Genomic DNA, 10,527 nt, shown 5'->3' with positions numbered 1-10,527 from the left:
GGATCCTGCCATCTTCCATGCGGCTCACATGACCAAGCCATCTCAAACGCCGCTGACTCAGTAGTGTGTATAAGCTGGGGATGTTGGCCACCTCGAGGACTTCTGTGTTGGAGATACAGTCCTGCCACCTGATGCCAAGTATTCTCCGGAGGCAGCGAAGATGGAATGAATTGAGACGTCGCTCTTGGCTGACATACATTGTCCAGGCCTCGCTGCCATAGAGCAAGGTACTGAGGACACAGGCTTGATACACTCGGACTTTTGTGTTCAGTGTCAGTGCGCCATTTTCCCACACTCTCTTGGCCAGTCTGGACATAGCAGTGGAAGCCTTTCCCATGCGCTTGTTGATTTCTGCATCTAGCGACAGGTTACTAGTGATAGTTGAGCCTAGGTAGGTGAACTCTTGAACCACTTCCAGAGCGTGGTCACCAATATTGATGGATGGAGCATTTCTGACATCCTGCCCCATGATGTTCATTTTCTTGAGGCTGATGGTTAGGCCAAATTCATTGCAGGCAGCCGCAAACCTGTCGATGAGACTCTGCAGGCATTCTTCAGCGTGAGATGTTAAAGCAGCATCGTCAGCAAAGAGGAGTTCCCTGATGAGGACTTTCCGTACTTTGGACTTCGCTCTTCGACGGGCAAGGTGGAACAACCTGCCCCCTGATCTTGTGTGGAGGAAAATTCCTTCTTCAGAGGACTTGAACGCATGTGAAAGCAGCAGGGAGAAGAAAATCCCAAAAAGTGTGGGTGCGAGAACACAGCCCTGTTTCACGCCACTCAGGATACATGTAATAGACAAGGTACAGCAGTGGTGAGAAAGGCAAACAAGAACTTTGAGTGTAGAGTTCAGCATATAGAGCACAAATCCAAAAAAAGCAATAATTGTTTTTTTGACAAAGCACCTCAAGCATTTTGTAAACTTCTGGGCACTACACTACAAAAGGATTCTCGACTTTGGAAGGAGCACATACAAACAAGGAGCAGGAGTAGGCCATTTGGCCCTTTGAGCCTGCTCCACCACTCTACAAGATCATGGCTGATCAACTCCACTTTCCTGCCTACCCCCAATACCCTTTGACTCCTTTGTTTGCCAAGAATCTTTCTACCTCTGCCTTAAAAACATTCAATGACCCTGCATCCACTGCTCTCCGGGAAGAGAGTTCCACAGACACACGACACTCAGCAAAAAAAAATTCTCATCTGTCTTAAATGGGAGACCCCTTATTTTTAAACTGTGCCCCCTAGTTTTAGTCTCTCCAACAAGGTGAAACATCCTTTCAACGTCTACCTGGTCAAGTCCCCTCAGGATCTTATATTTCAATAAGATCACCGCTCGTCCTTCTGAACTCCAATGAATACAAACCCAACCTGCTCAGCCTTTCCTCATAAGATAATCCTCTCATCCCAGGAATCAGTCAAGTGAACCTTCTCTGAACTGCTTCCAATGCAATTTTTTTTTGTGTTCGTTTCATGGGATGTGGGCATCGCTGGCCAGGCCAGCATTTATTGCCCATCCCTAATTGCCCGAGAAGGTGGTGGTGAGCTGCCTTCTTGAACCGCTGCAGCCCATGTGGAGTAGGTACACCCACAGTGCTTTTAGGAAGGGAGTTCCAGGATTTTGACCCAGCGACAGTGAAGGAACGGCAAAATAGATCCAAATCAGGATGGTGTGGGGCTTAGAGGGGAACTTGCAGGTGGTGGTGTTCCCACAAGTCTGCTGCCCTTGTCCTTCTAGGTGGTAGAGGTCATGGGTTTGGAAGATGCTGCCCAAGTAGTCTTGGTGCATTGCTGCAGTGCATCTTGTAGACGGTACATACTGCTGCCACTGTGCATCAGTGGTGGAGGGAGTGAATGTTTGTGGATGGGGTGCCAATCAAGCGGGCCGTTTTGCCCTGTGGATGGGGTGCCAATCAAGCAGGCTGCTTTGCCCTGGATGGTGTCGAGCTTCTCGAGTGTCATTGCAGCTGCACCCATCCAGGCAAGCGGACAGTATTCCATCACACTCCTGACTTGTGCCTTGTAGATGGTGGACAGACTTTGGGGAGTCGGGAGACGAGTTACTCGCTGCAGGATTCCTAGCCTCTGACCTGCTCTTGTAGCCACCATACTTATATGGCTACTCCAGTTCAGTTTCTGGTGAATGGTGACCTCCAGGATGTTGACAGTGGGGGATTCAGCGACCATAATGCCACTGAATGTCAACGGAAGATGGTTAGATTCTGTCGTTAGATCTGGTCATTGCCTGGCACTTGTGTGGCAGGAATATTATTTGTCACTTACCAGCCCAAGCCTGGATATTGTCCAGGTCTTGCTGCATTTCGACACGGACTGCTTCAGTATCTAAGGAGTCACGAATGGTGCTGAACATTATATCCTTTCTTAAGTAATGAGACCAAAATTGTACACAATACTCTGGATGTGGTCTCACCAATGCCCTGTACAACTGTAGCAAAACATCTCTACTTTTATATTCCATTCTCCTTGCAATCAGCGACAACATTGCATTTGCCTTCTTAATCACTTGCTATATCTGCATACTAACTGTTCGTGTTTCAGGTACTCGGTCACCCAGATCCCTCTGCATCTGAGAATTCTGCAATCTCTATTTAAATATGTTGTTTTCTACTTTTCCAGCCAAAGTGGACAAGTTCACACTTTCCCACATTATGCTCCATCTGCCAAATCTTTGCCCACTCGCATAACTTATCTATATCCTTTTGCAGACACCTTATATCCTCTTGACAATTTACTCTCCTACCTATCTTTGTGTCATCAGCAAATTTAGCAACCATGCATTGTCTCTTCATCCTAGTCATTGATAATGATTGTAAATAGTTGAGGCCCCCACACTGATCCCTGTTGCACTCCACGAGTTACAGTTTGCCAACCTGAAAATGACCCATTTATGCCTACTGTTGCCTGTTAGCTAACCAATCCTTTATCCATTCTAATATGTTAACCCCTATACCATGGGCTCTTATTTTGTTTATTAACTTTTGGTGTGGCACCTTGTCAAATGCCTTCTGAAAATCCAAGTACACCACATTCACAGGTTTCCCTTTAGCCACGTTGCTTGTTACTTCCTCAAAAGAACTCTAATAAATTAGTCAAACATGATTTTCCCTTTGACAGATAATAAGCTAACTGGCCTGTAGTTTCCTGCTTTCTATCTTCCTCCTTTCTTGAATAGCGGAGTTACATTCGCTATTTTCCAATCTGATGGGACCTTTCCAGAATCGAGGGAATTTTGGAAAATTAAAACCAATGCATCCATTATCTCAGCAGCTACTTATTTTAAGATCCTAGGATGAAGTCCATCAGGTCCTGGGGACTTGTCAGCTTTTAGTTCTAATAATTTTCTCAGTACACTTTCCCTGGTGATGGTAATTGTTTTAAGTCCCTCCTTTTCGACTCGATTTACAATTATTTCTGGGATGTTATTTGTATCCTCTACAGTGAAGACAGATGCAAAAAAATCTGTTCAAATCCTCTGCTATTTGCTAATTTTCCATTATTAACTCCCCAGACTCTCTCTCTAGAGGACCACTCACTTTACTTGCTCTTTTCCTTTTAAATATCTTTCAAATACAGCTCCAGCAACCCGGGTTCTATTCTGGGTACTGCCTGTGCGGAGTTTGCAAGTTCTCCCTGTGACCGCGTGCTTTTTCGCCGGGTGCTCCGGTTTCCTCCCACAGCCAAAGACTTGCAGGTTGATAGGTAAATTGACCATTATAAATTGCCTCTAGTAGAGGTAGGGGAATTGAGGGAAGGTAGGGATGTGAGAGGGTAATGGGATGAATGCAGGATTAGTATAAATGGGTGGTTGATGGTCGGCACAGACTCAGTGGGCCAAAGGCCTGCTTCAGTGCTGGATCTCTAAATAAATAAATAAATTCTTTGAGTCTTTTTTAAAAAATATTCTGTCCATAATTCTTCTGACATGTCACCACTCTTCGCTCAATTGTATGCTTTTTCTTTCAATTTAATACTATCTTTAATTTCCTTAGTTAGCCACAGATGGTGCGTCCTTCCCCTAGCGTGTTTCTCATTGGAATGTATCTTTGCCGAGTGTTATGAAATATCTCCTTAAATGCCTGCCATAGCATCTCTATTGTCCTATCCTCTACTGCGCGAATAATAAAAGGGAAGGTCTGTGACGGGGCAGAGGGCAGGAGAGATTAAATGACAAAGATGTCATGGAACAAAAGGCAAAGGGTGCAGTAATGGCTGGCTTATTCCACGTGGATTCCAACTGAAGTCCCATCCTTCAAGTTTGAAATCCACCCAGGATTACAGGTATGAGATATAGTGTTCCTTTGACTGCAGTTCTCGCCACATCCTGAGATCTATACTCAGTGCCATGCACCGCCACGTGTACACACTCGACCCCTCTCTCCAGCAGCACTAACTCACCCTACCTCAAAGCTGTCCTGCTCTGCAGATTCATTTCATCCTTCGTCTTATCCTACGCATTAACAAAAAACCTTCCCTCTTCCTTTTAGGTGTTAAGGAACACAAGCTCCAACAAGGGGCGGCGCAGTGGTTAGCACTGCAGCCTCACAGCTCCAGCGACCCGGGTTCGATTCTGGGTACTGCCTGTGCGGAGTTTGCAAGTTCTCTCTGTGATTGCGTGGGTTTCTACCGGGTGCTCCGGTTTCCTCCCACAGCCAAAGACTTGCAGGTTGATAGGTAAATTGGCTATTGTAAATTGCCCCTAGTATAGGTAGGTGGTAGGGAAATTGAGGGAAGGTGGGGATGTGGTAAGAATATGGGATTAATGTAGGATTAGTATAAATGGGTGGTTGATGGTCGGCACAGACTCGGTGGGCCGAAGGGCCTGTTTCAGTGCTGTATCTCTAAATAAAATAAATAAAAATAAACTCATGGGTACCAACAGCTCTCCAGATCTTACTTCCCCTTAACCTCCCTCTGACTCCATCCCTTCTTCTAATCTCACCCCTTGCCATATATTCACAACACCCTCTGACCCTCCACGATCTGTACTTAGCAAAGGACTCAGTTTTCTCCCCTTACATCCTCACCTCAATGAATTTCACACTCGGCATGATGTTTAGCTCTTGTTCAGTCGCCTTTGCTTTTGGGCCCACTTCTTTGGCCAGGAGTCCACCCCCAACTAGTAGGCCCATTCACAGGCCTCCAGTATTCTCCCTCCACCTGGACCCATCCCTCTGGCCTCTTACCTGCCATCAAGAAAACCTCATAAGCTAAATGAGAAATATTAATTTCATCGGTTGGAAACTTACATTAGACTTTTAATGGAAAAAAAATCCTCCAGTTAACTTTTAAAAAACTAGCAGCCAAGATGGCCACTGCAATTTGCATCTGAACTACCAGGAAATTGAAATGGAGATAAAACTCTAACAAGCAGCCCAGCCAGAACAATGCTTTAGCTAACGGAGTAGATTACCCAGGTCATCCTCGTTAGTGGGTCAAAGTCATCCTGAGGCATTCCTAAGTGGACATTTCCCTCCGGGGGTAAACACTGACAACACCCGAGAGCGTTTTTGGGTTTTAGACTTTGCATTTCATTAAAAACAAAGGGGATTGAGGAAATCATGTGACCGTCTGACCATCTCTGAAAAAAACTCGGAGTTTTGTTACACAGACAGAAGATAAGCTGAGTGTGCAGCAGCAGAGAAAGCTGTGTGCCACCCTTTCTTTCTTCCTCTCTCACCCTCCAGAAAATATCAAGTTTGAAAACAGTCTGCGACTGTGGACCCTGCAAGCCTATAGACTACTACAGTCAGAAACCAAGGGAAGAGAGTCACCTACCAGTCTGCCTTCAAGAAAACCCAGAGCAATGCAGGCCAACCACAAAATGCACTTTGATCAGCTGAGGACTACCGCATCATCCACTTCACAGACTGTGTGTGAGACGTGTGAATATGTAGCGTATTTTTTTTAAAATCGTGGTTAGAGTGTTAGGTATAATAAACTTACCTCTTTCTTGTTTGAACTGAAGAAAACCTGTCCAATTAGTTATTTCACGATCACAGTAAAGGTAAAAGGGTAAAATACTTAGAGGTGGTAAGCACAACCACTGTTTAAAAGGAATAAATCCTGCTGTGGTCAAATAAGAGGAAGGGAAAGAGGGCAGCCTGAGACCCCCTCCTCACCTGGCCTTAACACCTGTTCTTCATCTTTTCATTGAGGACTGCCGGCGTGACATCGGCTGTCTTGACTTGCTGCACTCCATTCTTTCGCGTCTTAACCCAGACATTGCGATCAAACCTGCTGGCAAGGGTGATGCTGTTGTCGTCTGATGCATCGACCTCTACCTTGGTGAGGCATAGCGCCACCTCTCAGACACTTCTTCCTACCTCCCCAGGACCATGACCCCACACACTAAACATTAAGCCACTGTCTCCAGGGCAGTCCTCTGGAGATCTTCCCTCTACAGCTTCCCACCCGAGTCCCACAATCCTGGACGGTCTGCTTCTACCTCCTTCTCAAAATCCACAAACCGAAATGTCCTGGTAAACCCATCGTTTCAGCCTGTTCCTACCCCATTGAACTTACCTCTTCCTATCTTGACTATTTTTCCCTTTTGTCCAGTCTCTTCCCACCTGCATCCATGACTCTTCTGATACCCTATGCATTTCGACAATCCTAACCCCACCTTTGCACTATGGACATCCAATCTCTCTGCATTGCCATTCTCCATCCACACTACACCCCCCTCCGCCCCACCCACAGTATAGTCTGAGGGCTCTCCATTTCTTTTTTGAACAAAGGCCCAACCAGTCCTCATTCACCACCACCATCCTCCGCCTGGCTGAACTTGTTCTCACATTGAACCACCTCTGCTTCAACTCCACTCACTTCCTCCAAACAAAAGGTGATGCAATGGGTACCTGCATGGGTCTTAGTTGTGGGGTATGTCAAACTTTTCTTGTTCCAGTCCTACTCAGGCCCCATCCAACTCTTTCCAGTGCATTCATGACTGTATCGGTGCTGTTTCTTGCTCTCGCCCTGAACTGGAAAACTTCAACTTCATTTCCAATTTCCACCCTTCTCATCTTCACATGGTTCATCTCGGACACTTCCCTTTCTCGACTTCTCGGGCTCCATTTCTTGGGATTGGCTGTCTACTAATATTTATTACAAGTCCACTGACTCCTACAGCTACCTTGACTACTTGCTCACACCCTGCCTCCTGTAAGGATTCCATTCCATTCTCCCAGTTTTGCCATCTCCATCGCCTCTGTACTAATGATGCAACTATGCACAACAGCACTTCTGATATGTCTTCCTTTTTCCTCAACCAAGGATTCCCCCCACTGTGGTTGGCAGGATCCTCGACCATGTCCAACCCATTTCCTGCACTTCTGCCCTCACCCCTTCCCCTCCCTTCCAGAGCTGCGACAGGGTTCCCCTTGTCCTCTTTCCGCCCCACCAGCCTCCACATCGAAAGATCATTCGCTACCATTTCCAGCACGATGCCATTAAATACATCTTCCTCTGTCAGCATTCCGAAGGGACCATTACCTGTGCAACATCCTGGTCCACTCCTCCACCGTTCCGACACTCGGCCCCTTCCCATGCAATTGCTGGATATAACACTTGTCCTTTTACCTCCTCTTTCCTCAGCATCCAAGAGCCCAAACACCTTTGCCTTCCAGGTGAAGTAGCGATTTACTAGTACTACTTTCAATTTAGTAAACTGTATTCGCTGCTCACAATGCAGTCTCTACATTGGAGAGACCAAACGCAAATTGGGTGACCAGTTTGCGGAACACCTCCGCTCAGTCCGCAAGCATGACCCTGAGCTTCCAGTTGCTTGCCATTTTAATTCACCATCCTGCTCACGCCCACATTTCTGTCCTCAGCCTGCTGCAGTTTTCCAGTGAAGCTCAACGCAAGCTCAAGGAACAGCACCTCATCTTCCGATTAGGCAATCTACAGCCCTCTGGACACAATGAGTTCAACAACTTCATACCATGACTGCCATTTTGATAGTTTTTTTTAAAACCATGTGCCAGTCTTAAACTTCACGTTCTTGCTTTTGGACAGAGCTGTTGATTAACACTGCCATTAATACTCTGTTCTGTCTTTTTGCACAGCTATTACTGCTCCCTTTGCCTTTAATGCCATGACATCTTTGTCATTTAATCACTCCTGTGCTCCGCCCTGTCACAGACCTTCTCTTTTGTTCTTCTTTCCTGTTTCTCCCCCTCTCCCCCCACTTTCACTTGCTCAAAGCCTATTTCATCAGAAGTGGCAAAGATTAGAAATGTAAGGTCACAGACCTGAAACGTTAACTCTGTTTCTCTCTCCACAGATGCTGCCAGACCTGAGTATCCCCAGAACTTTGTTTTATTTTATATTTATATAGTTCCTTTAATTTAATAAAATGCCCCAAGGTGCTTCAGAGGCATTATAAAACAAAATACGACACTGAGCCACATAAGGAGATAATGGGGCTGATGACCAAAAGCTTGGTCAAAGTGGTAGGTTTTAAGGAGTGGCCAAAAGGAGGAAAGTGAGGTAGAGGGGCCAAGAGGTTTAGGGAGGGAATTCCAGAGTTTGATGCCTAGGCAGCTAAAGGCACAGCCACCAATAGAGGAGTGATAACAATCAGGGATGCCCAAGAGGCTGAAATTAGAGGAGCACAAATATCTGAGGGCTGTAGGATTGAAGGAGATTACAGAAATAGGGAGGTGCCAGGGCATGGAGGAATTTGAAACAATGAGAAATTTTAAATCAAGGCCCTGTTTAATCGGGAAGCCAGTGTTGGTTAGCGGGCACATGAGTGATGGGTGATTGAGACTTAGTGCAAGCGAAGATACGGGCAGAAGAGATTTGGATGAAAACAAGTTGATGTTGGCTGGAACATCAGATGCCAGTCAGGAAAGCACTGGAATAAGAGTCTAGGAGAGAACAAAGGCATGGATGAGGGTTTCAGCAGCAGGTTGCACTGCAGCAAGGGCAGAGACAGGCAATGTTATGGAGGTGCAACTAAGTATTTTTGGTAATGGAGATGTGTGGTCAGAAGCTCATCTCTGGGTCAAAGATGAACAAGGTGGCTCAGCTTCAGACAGTTACCAGTGAAAGGGATAGAAACGGTGGTCAGTTTGCGGTGGGAGACAAAGACAATGATTTTGGTCTTCCCAACACTTATTTGGAGGAAATTCCTGCCCATCCACTACTGGATATTGGAGAAGCATTGTGACAAATCAGTCAGTGAACAAATCAAGAAAGGTGGTGCTGACAGAGAACTGAGTGCCATCAGCATAAATGTGGAACCTGATGTTGTTTTCAAATGATGTCACCGAGAGGCAGCATGTAGATGACAGAAGGGGGCCAAGGATAGATCCTTGGGGATACTCCGGAAGTAACAGTGTGGGAGTGGGAAGAGAAGCCATTGCAGATGATTCTCTGATGACAATTCGATAGATAGGAATTGAACTAGGCAAGGGAAGTTCCATACAACTAGATGACAGAGGCGGTGGAGGAGGATGGTGGGGTCAACTGTGTTGAGGGCTGCAGATAGGTTGAGAAGGATAAGGAGGGATAGTTTATCACAGTCACATTGAGTAACTTATGACTTTGATAATGACCATTTCTGTGATGTGGTAGGGGCGGAAACCCAACTGGAGTGAATCAAATGGAATCGCAGAAACGATGGGCATGGATTTGGGAAGTGACAACACATTCAAGGTCTTTAGAAAAGAAAGGGAATCCGGAGATGAGCTCGTAGTTTGCAAGGAGAGAAGGATCAGGGATAGGTTTTTTGAGGAGGGGTGATGGTGACAGATTTGAAGAGAAAGGTGACAGAAACTGAGGAGATGGAATTTTTAATACTATAAGATAACATGGGCCAGGAAGGCAAGTTGGGTGGTCAACAGTTTGGTGGAAATAGAGTTCAAGGAGTAGGAGGAGTCTCATGGACAAGGTGAGCTTGGAGAGAGCAGGAGATGGGAGAGAATCTAGAAAAAGATGCAAGTTCAGGGTTAGGTCAACAGGGAACTTTAGGAGAAGTTTGGACCGGTAGATTACAGGGAAGGGAAGGAAGCAACCGAGGCGGGTGAGCAGATGGTCTCCATCTCTGAGCCCAAAAAGTCCATAGGCTCCTTGCACTTGTTATTGAAGGTGAGGATGGAGGAGGCACAGGAGGGTGTTTTAAGACCGTTTGTATGGGAGAAGAGAAAGCCAAAAGGTTTTGTGTGTCAGTGATTTTTATATATGGAGAAGCCAAACATTATGACATTTCGACATTTCATTATGACATTTAACCAAGAAAAGGTATTATTGTTTTGAATACAATTTTCATTTATGAATATGTCCCTATTAAATATTTCCAGATGGTAGTTACCTTCATCCTCAGAGAAAGAAGCTTTCCTATTCTTTAAATATCTGCTCATCTCTCCATTGTGACACATCTCCAGCACTAAATAGACATAATTGTTGTCTTCAAAATAGTTGTAAAGCTGAAAGAAAACAAGGATCATCTTCAAGTATTTTAACAGCTTAGATTTTAAAAAAAATAGTTAATGAAAATTA

General features: G+C 45.5%; 1 protein-coding gene across 1 annotated transcript in view; it reads right to left on the bottom strand.

Moving 5' to 3' along the window:
- plk4 (polo-like kinase 4 (Drosophila)) overlaps positions 1 to 10,527 on the bottom strand; it is a 64,478-nt gene that overhangs the window by 38,923 nt on the left and 15,028 nt on the right. Inside the window, exon 4 of the mRNA XM_068024303.1 lies at positions 10,340 to 10,454. Coding sequence (XP_067880404.1) covers positions 10,340 to 10,454 — 115 coding nt within the window. The remainder of the gene's footprint in view (positions 1 to 10,339; positions 10,455 to 10,527) is intronic.

This window comes from Heterodontus francisci, chromosome 1 (assembly GCF_036365525.1).
Source record: "Heterodontus francisci isolate sHetFra1 chromosome 1, sHetFra1.hap1, whole genome shotgun sequence".
Classification (NCBI taxonomy): domain Eukaryota; kingdom Metazoa; phylum Chordata; class Chondrichthyes; order Heterodontiformes; family Heterodontidae; genus Heterodontus; species Heterodontus francisci.
This window is presented reverse-complemented; position numbering and strand designations above follow the sequence as displayed.